Raw genomic sequence first — 16,171 nt, forward strand, 5'->3', positions numbered from 1 at the left:
AAAGGGCGTTATTCATGTTCAAGCTAGTTTCAACAATACCATTGTCACTGTTACCGATGTACGGGGTCGGGTAATTTCGTGGTCCTCCACAGGTACTTGTGGATTCAAAGGTACGCGAAGGGGAACACCATTTGCCGCCCAAACTGCAGCAGGAAATGTTATTCGAACAGTAGCGAATCAAGGCATGCAACGAGCAGAAGTCATGATAAAGGGTCCCGGTCTCGGAAGAGATGCGGCATTAAGAGCTATTCGTAGAAGTGGCATACTCTTAAATTTTATACGAGATGTAACCCCTATGCCACATAATGGGTGTAGGTCCCCTAAAAAACGACGTGTGTAATGTAAAACAAAAGATAAAAATAGAAAACATAGAATAAATTTCAAGACAAGAGAAATAAACAATTCAAGGATTTGAAAAAAAGAATTGATTACTATGGTTCGAGAGAAAATTAGAGTATCTACTCGAACACTACAGTGGAAGTGTGTTGAATCAAGAGTAGACAGTAAGCGCCTTTATTATGGACGCTTTATTCTGTCTCCACTTATGAAAGGCCAAGCTGATACAATAGGCATTGCGATGCGAAGAGTTTTGCTTGGAGAAATAGAGGGAACATGTATCACACGTGCAAAATCTGAGAAAATACCACATGAATATTCGACCATAGTAGGTATTCAAGAATCAGTACATGAAATTTTAATGAATTTGAAAGAAATAGTATTGAGAAGTAATCTGTATGGGACTCGAGACGCATCTATTTGTATCAACGGTCCCGGATATGTAACCGCTCAAGACATCATTTTACCACCTTCTGTGGAAATTGTTGATAATACGCAACATATAGCTAACCTAATAGAACCCATTAATTTGTGTATTAGATTACAAATCGAGAGGAATCGCGGATATTGTATAAAAAGACTAAAAAACTTTCAAGACGGAAGTTATCCTATAGATGCAGTATTCATGCCTGTTCGAAACGCAAATCATAGTATTCATTCTTATGTGAATGGGAATGAAAAACAAGAAATAGGGGTTAGATTCCATTAGTAACAAGTAAATCCTTTAATTTAATATGTAAATGTATGTTAAAAAGTCCCGATATCTTTTTTTGAGGGGGGCAAAAATATCAAGGTCTGAGATGACCCAGAAAGCACTATAAATTTAAGAAAGCCTACTTGGGTGTTGAGCATTTACAAATAAGAAATGAGTTTTTCACAATAGATAGTTGTGTAACTCCGTAAAACAGAATCGAGTCCATTTTCTTACATATAAACTTTTCTATAGGTATACTCGGTTCGTTTGATTGATGCTCGAGCCGGATGATGCAAAATTATCATGTCCGGTTCTTTCGGAGGATGGATCAATAAGAATTCACCTATCCCAATAACAAAAAAACCTGACTTGAATGATCCTGTATTAAGAGCGAAATTGGCTAAAGGAATGGGTCATAATTATTATGGAGAACCCGCATGGCCAAACGATCTTTTATATATTTTTCCCGTAGTTATTCTAGGTACTATTGCTTGTAACGTAGGTTTAGCAGTTTTAGAACCATCAATGATTGGGGAACCCGCGGATCCATTTGCAACTCCTTTGGAAATATTGCCGGAATGGTATTTCTTTCCTGTATTTCAAATACTTCGTACAGTGCCCAATAAGTTATTGGGCGTTCTTTTAATGGTTTCGGTACCCGCGGGATTATTAACAGTACCCTTTTTGGAGAATGTTAATAAATTCCAAAACCCATTTCGTCGTCCAGTATCAACAACCATCTTTTTGATTGGTACTGCAGTAGCCCTTTGGTTGGGTGTTGGAGCAACATTACCTATTGAGAAATCCCTAACTTTAGGTCTCTTTTAAATTGATTCACTTGTGAATTAAAATCTCATATATATTGGGTATCTAGGGAGAATTCACTTTGAAAGGACTACTCCCTAGATACATCTTTGAACCTACTCTCAGTATGTAGATTTTTTCTAAATTTTTCTAAAGATAAAGATTCAAACTCCATATTTTCATCTTTTTTTTTCTTTCTTTTTTATAAAAAAGAAAGAAAAAAAAGATGAAAAAAACCTAATGGATTTCCAATTTATGCAAAATGCTTTTCTTTCAATTTCGAATTTCTAAAATGTCCAAGATATGTTTTACATCTTCTATCCGAAAATCTTCTATTTTCATAAGGTTTTCGTGACTGGTATTAAAAAGGTCCAATAATGTATGTATATTGGACCTTTTGAGACAATTATAGATCCTGGGAGGCAATTCTAATTGGTCAATAAAAAAAGATTTTAATTCTATCTCTTTTTTGTTTTTTCTTAGTTTAGCCAATGTATCATGAAAAGTGAAACCGGGTAAAGTAACTTTGTGTTGATTTTTTTCTAATTTCAAGTTTTCTGCTCCCGCATGTAAAAAAGGAATAAATAGGTCAATCAAATTACGGGAGGCTTCATAAAGCGCTTCTTTAGGAGTTAAACTCCCATTTGTCCATATTTCGAGAAAGAGTATTTCTTGTTTTTCATTCCCATTCACATAAGAATGAATACTATGATTTGCGTTTCGAACAGGCATGAATACTGCATCTATAGGATAACTTCCGTCTTGAAAGTTTTTTAGTCTTTTTATACAATATCCGCGATTCCTCTCGATTTGTAATCTAATACACAAATTAATGGGTTCTATTAGGTTAGCTATATGTTGCGTATTATCAACAATTTCCACAGAAGGTGGTAAAATGATGTCTTGAGCGGTTACATATCCGGGACCGTTGATACAAATAGATGCGTCTCGAGTCCCATACAGATTACTTCTCAATACTATTTCTTTCAAATTCATTAAAATTTCATGTACTGATTCTTGAATACCTACTATGGTCGAATATTCATGTGGTATTTTCTCAGATTTTGCACGTGTGATACATGTTCCCTCTATTTCTCCAAGCAAAACTCTTCGCATCGCAATGCCTATTGTATCAGCTTGGCCTTTCATAAGTGGAGACAGAATAAAGCGTCCATAATAAAGGCGCTTACTGTCTACTCTTGATTCAACACACTTCCACTGTAGTGTTCGAGTAGATACTCTAATTTTCTCTCGAACCATAGTAATCAATTCTTTTTTTCAAATCCTTGAATTGTTTATTTCTCTTGTCTTGAAATTTATTCTATGTTTTCTATTTTTATCTTTTGTTTTACATTACACACGTCGTTTTTTAGGGGACCTACACCCATTATGTGGCATAGGGGTTACATCCCGTATAAAATTTAAGAGTATACCACTTCTACGAATAGCTCTTAATGCCGCATCTCTTCCGAGACCGGGCCCCTTTATCATGACTTCTGCTCGTTGCATGCCTTGCTTCGCTACTGTTCGAATAACATTTCCTGCTGCGGTTTGGGCGGCAAATGGTGTTCCCCTTCGCGTACCTTTGAATCCACAAGTACCTGCGGAGGACCACGAAATTACCCGACCCCGTACATCGGTAACAGTGACAATGGTATTGTTGAAACTAGCTTGAACATGAATAACGCCCTTTGGTATTTTACGAGCATGTTTACGTGAACCAATACGTCCATTTTTACGCGAACCAATTTTGGGTATAGGTTTTGCCATATCTTATTATCTTTTTATTATTTCATAATTATTATCTCATAACCTAAAAGGAAGTCTGAGATGTATGGATATATTCATTTCATGTCAAAAAAACAGATGTTTTACTATATTTCTTTTTTTTAATTAGAAACTAGAATTAATATTCTCAAAATTGGCATTCTATTTGTGTTAATATACAACTAACAAAAATAGAATTTCCAATTTTAGATCCCCAAAATCTCTCTATCTAATATCTCTTTTTTATATTGTATTCTATTAGAATAGTTCTAATCTATATATATATAATCATTGATATATATTATATATATAAGAAAATTTCGAAATATTCGAAATAGAATTTCTATATTCATTCAATAATTTGAAATTTTCACATATTCAAAAATATTAATATATAATCAATATTACTATAAAATCATATCATATATAATAGAGAATATTATATAATTTCTAAGTTTTCATGTAAAAAAAAGTTTGAATTTCAATATCTATATCTTTTTTTATTTTTTTTTTGTTTGCGCACCCAGTCCTTTATAATTCAAAGCCCTCTCTTGTGGCTTTTGTGGAAATATTATCCTTATCCTTGTCTTTGTTTATGTCTTGGATTGGAACAAATTACTAGAATTCTACCTCGTCTACGGATCAATCTACATTTTTCACAAATTTTACGAACAGAGGCCCGTATAAAATTATCAATTCAAAAGTAGTTGTTAAATTGAAAACATATTTTTATTTAACAATTATTTTTGTGTTTGTAGCGATATGCTTTAAGCGACAAATATAAACCGGCCGAGGTTATTTTTAATTTCTTTGGAGCTTATATGACACTAAAAGTTAGCCACGTCATTAGGGTACAAGTGACCAATTTGTTTCCCATTAATATACTATTTTATTTTTCTAATGTTTATAATGGTTTAAAGTTAATTGCAGGTTTTTATCCCTATCTATGAGGAACTACATTGGTATTTGGTTATTGTTGACTTTATAAGTCATCGCCTAATCTTTTTGGATTCATTGCCTTGTGTCGGAAAACATCAACAACGTAAAAAGAACGTAATTAAAGTGGTAATTATTTGTTCTAAATCAGTACTCAATCATCTAGAATCGCTTAACAATTTAACAATTTAAATAACCGTTTATTGTAACTAGTACTCTTAGTCACTCTTGTACATGTAACTTATTTAGAAGCGATGTTAGATGATCATATTTTTTATGATTATAAATTTTTAGTTGTAGTAGATTGCTCCATTTTTTGGCCTATCCACTCAAAAAAATAGATCGTAAGTCTTCTCAATTTTTTTGAATATCATAATAAGTTCAATAGTTTATATCTTATATGTATATAATAACTATTTGTTGAATGCTTTATATCTTAGGAATGATAGCAAAGTTTGGGTGACCAGTTGGATGAGAGAATGTACTTTACAAGATGACTTCAATATTCAGGTAATATTTATAACAAAGTATTTTCAACAATTTTTTTAACACACTTCTAATTAGAATTATATTATTGTTGCTCTAATCAGATTAACGACTCCACACGAATGAGACTTGCCGTGGATCTGGTTTTAGAGAAGTACAACGATTTGTGTCTCGTAATCTAAGAGAATGCTTGTAAATATAAGAGCAAGGTGGAAGCAGAGCATGAAGATATTTGAGAGTGAAAAATTATCTTTTTAGATATTTGTACTATTTTCTTTGAAAGACAAATTACTAAGCTATTTTTCATTAGTTTATACACTAATTTATCCTTTTTCTACATATTACAATTCTATATTACTAATTTCCTTTACTTTATCAGTTAATATAAGTTATTAGTAACCTATATATTATCGTAACTAATTATTGCTGAGTATGATAGATACAATTTATAATTTAATCTAAAAAATGAACAAGAGCATACTTCAAACATCTCCTGAATTTATAAGATATAATTAATCTATCTTAAGCCATTGTTAAAAAATATAATAGAAAGTTAAAAAATACAACACCAAAGCTATATTTCATAGCAATTGAACCTTCAACTTCAACTACACTTTTCCAACTAAAGAAGTAAACGAAAAACAAAGCCTACCAAGAAAATGAACTCACTTCTTTATCCATATTATTAACAAGTGCCACAGAGAGACAAAAAGGAGGAAAATATAGGCTTGCTCGCTACAAAACTTCCAACCAATATCAATCCAGAAGTTGGTATTAATGAAGATCAAAGAAATGCATTTTTAGTTTCTAATTCTGAACGGGGGTGTACTTTGTAGCTTTCATCGAAGTCGATGCGCTTCTGCATCCATAGTATATGAAAAAGGTTTCATCCATTTATCATAAATGGCTACAGTCCAAGTTCAGAAAGTAGCTAGTGCCATCTTGGTGTTTTCTCATAAAAAAAGTAGGTCAAGGGTGATATAAGGACGCCACTGCCACCAATTTGAATTAAACGAATGTAATCAACATGAAAATGAGTACGAGAATCATAGATGAAAGAAAATTCACGTAGTCACTATTTTATGCGAAGTCCATGTAGTAATGCTAGCCACTGCTAGTGGTAGTAATACATTATGTAGACTAACATTTTATTACAAACGAAATATAATTGGGTTATTTGGATTCGAGTCATTCAGAATAACAAGGCTTCACATGAAATCCAAAACAGATGCTTTGAAAATAATGTAAAAACTCACCACTCTCAGCTGTTGTATAAAGTTGTATAGTGCCTTCTTGGGTACACATATCACTATGGCATAGTAGTCTGCTATTACCTTCCCATCCTGTTTGCAAAAAATATGATTTATAGTGGGTCCCTGCAGAAGATAATAACATGTTCCTCTTAAAATTGAGAACAAATTGTGGTGAAAAAATAATGATACTGTTTATGATCAAAGTAGATAGTATATGACAAACTTTGCTATTGCAAAAAGCAAATGCTGTAAGGAAAACTCCCACTGGTGAAAAAAATGAAAAATGAAGGTAACAACACTTTTATAAAGATAAGAAACTTTCTTCTTCTAATCTATCTAGTCAAATGAAAACTATTTTTCTTTCCCTTTTGGTTTCACTATCTGCTGTACAACTTTTAAGTAGTGGTGCAAACTTTTTGCATAGAAAGACTACATATATATATTTTTTGGGGACCGTGGGAATAATCAAATCCAATTGAAAAAGACTCAATTACAAGCATCACCACCAATGAATTGAAAAAATATTATGGTGTCACTAAAGAAAAATAAAATGACTAACCCAATCACCATCAAAAGTTTAGCAATCTCCCTATTTTACAATCCTCTAGAAATGTTGTGATCCATTAACTTAATAATGCTCAGTTCACATAATAAAGGACCTTCTAGTTGTAAATTATGAAAAGAAAATTGTTATTGATATCTTAAGTTCTTCTACATTATTAGCTCCCAGAATAATGCATTATGCATGTATCATTATTATGGATGAGGACCAGGATCCTGAAGCCTCATTCTAGGGCGATTCCTTTCACCTCCTTGGCATTCTTGCTTCTAATTAACTGACTGATTTTCTTGATGATCATTTGACAAGAAAGGCACAGCAACACGAACATCATTTGCCTCCGATCCTTCTTGATCATTTGCTTTCCATGGCCCTGCCATTGTTTTCTTTTGAATCCATGCTTCAGCCCTAGATGTTATAATCTTGTGAATAGATTTTCCTTCACTATCATCGGCATATTCTTTCAGTCTTTTTCCTTGGGATCTTAACTCACCTTGAGAAAATATACCAAAAGGGGACTGCATCACATCACCTCTGGGTGTGCTAGCTCCACTGGAATTAGCATCTTCTTTGTGGTCTGCAACACCAACTTCTGAGAAACTATGCTCAGATTGATGACTTCCTCTGCTCCCGCTTTCACGATCACCATTATTTTTCTCCTGTCCTGATTCTTGACTTAACTTTGTTACTTACCTTTGATGCCTGTTTAATGGTTCTAACATCAAGACATGTTATGCTATACTAGTATAAATTACGGAAACATGAAAGTTACAGCACTAACCAAATTCAAGAACTTGGATGCTATAGAAGTTTGGAGAGGTTGCTGAGTATCAAGGCCAAGTTTATTTGAAATGCTACTTCTAAGAGGCCTAGAGTCTGAACCTGATTCAGCATTGTTTTCACCCAAGCACGGAACTCTCGTTTCACCAAAGAGCCGCGAATCACTCGAGACATAGATAATCCCAACTAAACTTCCATCATCATCATAGAAAGGAGTATTCGTTGCCACCGCCAAGAACAGTTCTCCCATCTTGTTCTTGACCAGGAATTGCCCAGTCTAGCTCTCTCCCATTATGACATGGTTCACAATATCATTAGCCAAGACAAAATTTCTGGGATCAACAATCAGCTCAATCTCATCCTGCCCAAGAGCTACCTCCACAGCATAACCATACAGATTTTCAGCACTTCAGTTCCTGTAAAATCATTGCAAATCAAATCCAAGAGAGTGAAGGGGCGGAAAAAACTCTAAATGTAGGTCCCTCACTACCCACAATTCATGCAATCAACAAGGCAAGACAGGACAAAACATATCAAAACCAACATGCACATCCATTTTTAGCTAAGGACTTGTCATCTCAAAAATCCAAATCATATATACGGGTTCCACTGTGAAGATGAGCGGACGAGAGAGACGACAGAGGGAGAGGAATAGACAATGGCAATCACTATTGAAAGAGGGGCAAAACCCTGTCAGAGCAAATGACTTACAATATTGAATCTAGGATCAAAATTAAAAGGGGAAAAAGCGTAAAAGTTAATAAATATAGGGTTCAATTTCTAATTTTTAGTTTTTTCAAAGATAAAAAAACGGGGCTTAATTTATAATTACTTTTAGGTAGGTTAATGGTACTCCCACATAAAAATGGGAGTAAGGAATCTATGGCCGTGTATAACAAATTTTTAGTAGTAAAACTAAAAACACTATAAAAATTAAAAAATATATTTTTTAAAAAAGCTACAATTTATATTTTTTTAAAAGATCTTTTTTCTTAAAAAAAAAGATATTTTTTACATAATAAATGAACAAAAAAGTACTTTTATCTCATTTTACCCAAACATAATTGATAGATAAAAAGATCTTTTTATATGAGATATCCAAACATAAAATTACTTTTGCTTTTATAAAAAATCTTTTAAAAAATATCATTAATTTTTTTTCGAAAATAACGCCCAAACAAACTCAAAATCCTGCCTTCATATATGTGCTTCATCAGTTTTTATGTGTGGTCTCAGCTTTGCTTTCACTACTAGAAAATGGATTAATACAGACAGATTTAATCTTTATTACAGATGGATTTTTGGTTACCGACGAAATTACCGACAGATTTTGTCCCTCTGTAAAAGTCCCATCGGAAATTATTTACCGACGAATTTTTTTTCCGTCGAAAAATTATTGGAAAATTATCGACGGATTTTTACCAGTTACCGACGGATTTTTCCTCTGTAAATTCTCCCTCCATTTTTCGAAGGCGACGAACTCTCTGATAGATTTTTTGTCTATAATTACAGACAGATTTTTTGACGGATTTTCCGTTTGTAATTACAGACAAATTTTCAGACAGATTTTTCGTTTGTAATTACAGACGAATTTTCAGATGGATTTTCTGTCTGTAATTATAGACAGATTTTTTGACGGATTTTTCGTTTATAATTACAAACAGATTTTCAGACGAATTTTCCGTCTGTAATTTGAACCTTGGAAAATCATCACACTCTGAATATAGACAGAAAATCCGTTTGTTAATTTGTCGGTAAAGTAAAATAGAAATTTTTTTAAATTTTTCCATTGCAAAATGAATACTTTAGGTTTATTTTTTAAATTTCCTCCATCAAACACACTGTAAATTAAAAAAAAAAAGCCAAAAATATAGATAAACATAATATTCATTATATGATACCTATAAAATTGGATGTTATTTTTCAACATCATTGGCCAATATCTCACTATCTCAATAAAAAGATACCCAAAAAAATAAGATGACCATCCTAATGTTACATGGATCTCTTTCATTAACATTACACTTAACACTTAAAATGTGACAATCTAAAATATTAATGGATAACTAAATTGCATTGGCAGCATCAAGCTCCACATTGATTATGAGCAAATGCTGTAGAGAATCCCACTAACAAATGCATCACCGACCCCAGTTGTATCAATGGGATTAACTTTAAAATATGCCACCCGGCCTTTGAATTTTTGCGCACACAATCAACAATGAAACAAGTGCTTATGCCACTCACTCTCAAATGGACTTGGTAGTAAGCTTACCTTGGTGTAATATCTACAACCTGAACCTTGTATCACAATTAATAGCTTGAGATTAGGGTGAAAAAGCTTCTTTAATACAACATCATCATCGTTAGGATCATCACCCTCGGTCAAAAATGTAATCTGAACCTCTGCACATACATAAGATAATAACAAAAAAAAAGAATGAAAAATGCTTATGGGGCACTTAGTTTTGTTTCTGTTGTTATTTTAGTTGATAAATTTTCATCATATATTACAAAAGTAAGACCCCTTTCTTTGTTTTGTTGAAAGCAAGAAACCCAATAAATAGATACAAATTGAAAATGAAAAAAGAAATAAAAAAATTAATTTTTTTATTTTTTATTTAAAAAAGCAGTTACCCAACTGGGCCCTAAATCTCCATCAAGTTTGCAAGATCGCATAGAAGTGGATATGGCTATTCACCAGGAAAGCATCAACTATAGATTACTTAATAAAACAAAATAAAGGAAGGCAATTTTGAATTCCCATATTGTTACACAAAAGTGCACATTCATCAATATATGATGAAATCAACAAACATGCAGCCCAAATAAAATTATGGTTTTCCTTGAAACAACATCACGGATGAGATTATTCAAAGTTTAAGTAGGTTTTGGGTATATGTTCAACAATAGGGTCATTTTAATACACAGTAGGTACACAATGTGGTATAAATTTTTAATTTCAACTGATCATAAGTTTAATAAACAATTCTATGATTTTTACTAAGCAGTTGTATCTTAGACACCAAAATTTTAAGTCCTGGCCCCATACTCTCTTTTTTTGTTATTAAGATTGCCAAAAAATAAAAAGAGCACAACTAGCAAGATGACCCCATTAACTTTTAAGATATACTCAAGTTTTCTTGATATGAAGAATGTGAGTTTAAACCTTATTATTAATCATTACACAATAACTTTTATATGTCAATGTTTTAAACTTCAAAATTTAGTTAAGAGCCATGGTAGTGTAATACATCATTAGATACTTACAGATCTCCTTTTGACATATATCGCTTTACTATCATCTCATTTTGTTGGGCATCACGTCCACTAATAATCAAATAGTTCTCATTGTTAATGAACCAATTAAATTTTTCAAACTATTGAACTTTTTGCATGTGAAATTGTGGCAACACTTTTTTTCTGAAAAAAATATTGTTGAAAAAATGAGCAAATTACATAAGTAGTCTTTTATTTTAAGATAAAAAGAATAGATGAAAAGTTGCAAAAGCAGTCATATATAAAATGATGATCAAGAGAAGAAAAAAGAAAAAGACTATTAGCTTGTTTGTCATGCAGTTCTACATATTGCTCATTCAGCGATAAAATGGCTATCTTTATCTAAATATTTATTTTATTTATTTTTGGGTTAGACAAAGAAACTAAAGACTATTGAGGCACCCTCCAAAACAATAAAAGGACAGCAAGAAAAGAAGAGCCTAATATCATAGATATAGCAAAAGGATAATTTTATTCCATGATCATAGCATGGATTCATTAGCAATAAATAAAAGCAATGGAGAATATTTATTAAGAAAATAAGTTCATCACATAGGAAGAAAAATTACCAGAGGAGAGGATAAGATCCTCCCTTTTTTCAGAATTAAAAAAGCTTGCAAAGTGGCAGAAATTCCTAGTATTATGATTTGGTAACAGCATCTCTCTAATCGTAATCCAATAACTATTTAGCTATATATACAGTAGATTAAAGATATGCAAATCCAATTTATATCAACCTGATTAAGCTGTAGGTGAGTCTTTTTCTCTGCAGCTTTAAACGGCTTTTCATGTGCAGTTATAGTCTTTTCCTATTTGCTCTCTTGCTTTTTCTTCAGTTCATACCACCTCTGAACATTGGCATGAGCTGAGAGAGCTAAATCAACTTCAACCTTGAAAGCAAACATAATATGGTTACTAATGTCACATATTGAAAAGGGGGGAGGTGGGGTGGAAGAAATCACACATATTCTTTGAGAAAAAAAAATCAACAAAACCAAATAGATGGTGAAAATGACAACCAAAACTAATGGATCTTAGTGAAAATCTGAGAGTAAAAAATGACTTATTGGCTTAGACATGGTTTATGATTGAACGTGATAATCATCTAATAATCGAATCCATATAACAGATCTCCCACATAGTAGGATAAGACTTTGTTATTGTTGAATAACAGATCTCACCTAGTACATAACAAGATTGTTCTTGTTATTAGAAATGAATTTCTACTTCAACAAGAAGTGATAAATAAATAAGAACCTTATCTACAGGGAGTGTCTTCTCATCATTATCCATTTCATCAAGATTGTTTGCCAACAGTAAAGTCATGCAGTTCCTCTCAAGATGGAGCTTGTCAATGAGACTAACAACAGAGTTTCCAGCTTTCTTTTCATCTTTCACCATACGTGAAAGGTCATCCCAGTTCATACCCTTTGTAAGAGCTACACGAACAGCTAATATAGCAGCATCCACATCTTCTAAGTTGTATTATAGGTTAGGAGTGTGAATGGAGCTCGATAGTGTGGTGATAAAATTAGGATTACCTCAATATTTTTGACGAAAAATTTAAATTACAGACGAATTTTTCGTCTGTAATAATTTAATAAAAAGCATTGTTTTGTCTATTTAATTACAGACGGATTTTCCATCTGTAACCATTTTTCACGGAAAAAAATTTAATTTTTCCGACGGAATTATCGATGGATTCTCTTTTCTGTCTGTAATTTATACTAATTCATTTTTTTATTTTCTGACAAAAAATTCCTCTGAAATTCTCTCTGTATTTCCGTGGGATAAAATCCGTCAAAAATATCCGTCTATAATAACTAGTTTTCTAGTAGTGTTCTTACTTGGGTCAAATTTCCATTTTATAAATATACATTAAATTTAATGAATTTCTTCGAATGCATTTATACTATATATCTTGGATTCTTTTTGGTTTTAAAGGTATCTTGCATGATCATTTTCTTTTCATTTTTGCGAGAAGTGAGTCTTCTTGTTCTTTAAATTAGCACTCTTGAAAAATAGGATTCAAAATTTCTTTAGGATAACACAAACGAGATCAGATTGTGTTGTCGCTATCTTTTTTTTTTTGGGTAGTTTTTACAATACTTTTCCTATTATTTTAAAATAGTATAAAATACTTATTTCTTTTCCGAAACTTAAATCCAAAGTCATTATTAAGAAACTTTTGAATAATAACACATTTGTTGTAAGTATACCTATTTAATAGCAAATAGTTGATTATATATATTAGCATTAAAGGGGATACCATTCTATTCATGACCGTGTGAGATTTTTTTCTATTTGGCAAGCTTTTAGTCTTCAAAATTTTCTTATTGATAATTAATAAATTTATATTTTATTATAATTTTTAAATAAAAAATATAAATTTATCAATTTAACTTATATTTATTTTTTATAAATACATGTTTTTATGAATTTTTTTAATTGTACTTAATTGATTAAAACATATTTTTTAAACTTTAAAAATTGTCAAATTAATTTTACTTTTATTTTTTGTATGCATTGATATATTTATTTAAGTTGTTTAAGTTTAGGAGGCAATAATGACTTGAAAAGAGATGAAAAAGATATGCAAAAGTAGAGATTTTATGAAAAAATGAAGAATTAACGAAGTTGCAGATATGCATACGTATTATGCATGCATACGCATAATATCCAGCTCGTGCCTCATTTGAAAAGGCATGTGACTCGTGATTTATAGCCTATTTTTTGCCTAATTTAGTCCATTTTTGATGTATTATTTAAAGGAGGATTTGATTGAGGGAGAATCAACCACAGCTTGTCATACACTCTTTTTTTCTTTTTTTTTTTGAGTTTGAGTCCTTGAATTTTAGAGAGGAGTTTCTCTCTAAAATTCAATGATTTCTTATGAATTTCTCTCTTGTTCTAGGTTTTAATTTTACTTAATTGTAGGCTTTAATTTATAATTTCTTGTTTTGTTACTCTAATTTCTTAGAACATCTTGTTACTTCTTCTATTTTGTTATTTTAAGTTCTTGAACTCTAATTGAATTTTTAATATTTTTTAAAGAATTTGATGTTTTATGCTTTAGTCTCACCTACTTGAATTGTTATTGTTAAGTTCTTCTATTGGGTATTTGTAGTTTTTATAATTCTTATAATTTATAATACTTTATGTTTATACCTTCCAAGTGTTTGATGAAATACCTCACTTAATCATAAAGTAAATTTTCGTTCTTGCCTTGGGTTGGGAATTTTAATGAACATGAGTTACTAATGTACAAGTTGATTGATAATTTAGAGATGTTAATTAATCTTGTTTTCACTAACGTTGATCTTTTACTAAATTCGATTAATAATTTGGTTAAGACTTGTGAAATATAATTAATTAAATCTAATTGACTTTTTTCAATTTGTAGAGGTTGATGAATTAGGTTTGCTCTTTATAATTATCATGTTGTGGTTAGTGACAAGGATAGTGATTCTTAACCGTTGCCAAGATCTTTTAGAAATGAAGTTTACTTTCTTCTTCTCTAGTTAATTGCCTTGATTACTTTTAGTTTAATATCCTTGGCATTTAATTTTTAATTGTATTTTTAATTTTCTGATATTTAAATTTTCGTCAATTGCGAACAAACTCCCGATTTTTCCATAGCCAATAATTATGTACTCGATTGTAATTCTAAGAGAACGACTCAGGACTAATCTCTCGGTTATTGTTTTAAATTGTTGACCTTTTTCAGTAAGCTTTGATAGTATTGATTTCCAGGTCAAAACTATTTACAATAAAATCTTGAGTTTTCGACCTTAAAAATTTTTAAACTGATTCTTAATACTTGTTAATAAATCATGTTCCTCGGTACAAATATAATAAATTCTATTTTCTTTTTGCGTGCATTCTGTGGGTCTAAAGATGGTGATTAAATATGACTTTTAATGATGACCATTGAGATTTTTTTTATGTAAGATAGATGATTCTCAAATTTTGTCATGATTTTACTCTTATATAAAATCTCCTATGTAAACAAGTTAAAATTATCTACTTTGACGTGGAAGTATTCTGTAGTAGGTTCAGTTAAACTCAATGTGAATGGTAATTTTTTTCCTAACTTATAGATTGAGAATTGGGAAAGGAGATTGTATTTCATATGATTTTTCATAAGTAGGGGTAATTGATTTTTTTTTAAAAAATTCATTTTTGAAGTGTTGAAACTTGTGCTGAATGATCTTTTGTTAGATTTAGAGTTGTACTAGAAGACAATATTTAAATTTATCATGGCTCAAATTCAACTATAGTTGTCACTCAAGGGACACTTTCCTTAACAAGCTAATTAACTAAATTTACAAAAAACAGACACAATTCTTCTATTCTTAGAACTTTGTCAAAAGAATACCATCCTCTTGTATCAGTAATAAATATTGTATCAATAATAAATACCCAATTCTTATAACAACATTAACATATTATATATATCCAATTCTAAACTTTTCAAAAGTTACGTTATAATTACTAAGTTAATATTTAAACAATATAATTAGACTCATAAGTCTTACATAACCAAATTAAAATTAATATTCTAACAATTTAAACACCTAAAATAACATAAATCACATAAAAATTCTGTAAAACCCGGTTAATTAACGGTTAATTAACCCATAAATGAGAATTTATTCTAGAAAGCCTAAAATGTGATTCTTATGGCTAAATGTGATAGAGGAGACTGAGACGAGAATTTCGGTACCAATTTTATAGAATTCGGACCAAGATCGGACCGAACGGGCCAAATCGGGCCAATTGGACCCAAAGTGGGCCCTTGGCCCAACATAACTTAACCAAAGCCCTAGTTTTCAGCACTCTCTCTCCTCATTTGTTACACACACAAGCTGAAATGGTGGAGAGGAAGGGAAGAACATTCTCTCAACTTCTCTCTCTCACTTAATCTTCAAATCACCATAACTTTTGATCTAGAGCTCCGATTGCCGCCCCGTTTGCGGCCACGCATTCACCGCGGAGAGCTCTACAAAACCCATACAACCAATCTTGAGGTAAGCCACACCTTTCTGTTCGAAATTTCAGCCCCTATTTTCGAGTTTTATGGGTGAAATGTTGAGATTTTGGGTTCTTTGATGTTATAGGACCCAACTCTCTTGAAGAAGAAGGTTAATCTTGTCTCCTTGGACCTTGGGTGTGGTAAGATTCTCAACCCTAGTATATTTTGTTGTTTTATGATGTTTGGGTTTTGAGATGTTGTGTATGGGTATGATGGTTGTGGCTTAGGTTGTGTATGTGTGG

At 31.6% G+C, this 16,171-nt stretch overlaps 3 protein-coding genes and 2 pseudogenes across 4 annotated transcripts; 2 read left to right on the forward strand and 3 right to left on the reverse strand.

The window, feature by feature from the left end:
* Positions 1-293: 293 nt before the first annotated feature.
* Positions 294-1,023, forward strand: LOC127742549 (DNA-directed RNA polymerase subunit alpha-like; annotated as a pseudogene).
* Positions 1,024-1,026: 3 nt separating this feature from the next.
* LOC127742553 (cytochrome b6-f complex subunit 4) lies at positions 1,027-2,037 on the forward strand. Its single transcript, XM_052255178.1, has one exon. The coding sequence runs from the start codon at positions 1,334-1,336 to the stop codon at positions 1,856-1,858; it is 525 nt and encodes a 174-aa protein (XP_052111138.1). The 5' UTR covers positions 1,027-1,333; the 3' UTR covers positions 1,859-2,037.
* A 359-nt stretch (positions 2,038-2,396) lies between these two features.
* Positions 2,397-3,094, reverse strand: LOC127742552 (DNA-directed RNA polymerase subunit alpha-like; annotated as a pseudogene). Its single transcript, XR_008003896.1, has one exon. The product of XR_008003896.1 is annotated as a DNA-directed RNA polymerase subunit alpha-like (transcript).
* Positions 3,095-3,160: 66 nt separating this feature from the next.
* On the reverse strand, positions 3,161-3,758 carry LOC127742555 (30S ribosomal protein S11, chloroplastic-like). Its single transcript, XM_052255180.1, has one exon. The coding sequence runs from the start codon at positions 3,602-3,604 to the stop codon at positions 3,188-3,190; it is 417 nt and encodes a 138-aa protein (XP_052111140.1). The 5' UTR covers positions 3,605-3,758; the 3' UTR covers positions 3,161-3,187.
* A 7,433-nt stretch (positions 3,759-11,191) lies between these two features.
* LOC107472298 (uncharacterized) lies at positions 11,192-12,317 on the reverse strand. Its single transcript, XM_052255181.1, has 2 exons — positions 12,152-12,317; positions 11,192-11,784 (listed from the first exon to the last, which is right to left on the reverse strand). The coding sequence occupies exons 1-2, from the start codon at positions 12,293-12,295 to the stop codon at positions 11,704-11,706; spliced, it is 225 nt and encodes a 74-aa protein (XP_052111141.1). The 5' UTR covers positions 12,296-12,317; the 3' UTR covers positions 11,192-11,703.
* Between the last annotated feature and the right edge of the window lie 3,854 nt (positions 12,318-16,171).

Source organism: Arachis duranensis, chromosome 10 (genome assembly GCF_000817695.3).
Source record: "Arachis duranensis cultivar V14167 chromosome 10, aradu.V14167.gnm2.J7QH, whole genome shotgun sequence".
NCBI classification, from domain to species: domain Eukaryota; kingdom Viridiplantae; phylum Streptophyta; class Magnoliopsida; order Fabales; family Fabaceae; genus Arachis; species Arachis duranensis.

Excerpts from the sequence above, each read along its gene's own strand:
- LOC127742553 (XM_052255178.1), top strand. The coding sequence starts at position 1,334 with ATGTCCGGTTCTTTCGGAGGATGGATCAATAAGAATTCACCTATCCCA.
- LOC127742555 (XM_052255180.1), bottom strand. The coding sequence starts at position 3,604 with ATGGCAAAACCTATACCCAAAATTGGTTCGCGTAAAAATGGACGTATT.
- LOC107472298 (XM_052255181.1), bottom strand. The coding sequence starts at position 12,295 with ATGGTGAAAGATGAAAAGAAAGCTGGAAACTCTGTTGTTAGTCTCATT. Across the intron at positions 11,785-12,151 it reads AGACACTCCCTGTAGATAAG|GTTGAAGTTGATTTAGCTCT; the intron begins GTTCTTATTTAT and ends TTTGCTTTCAAG.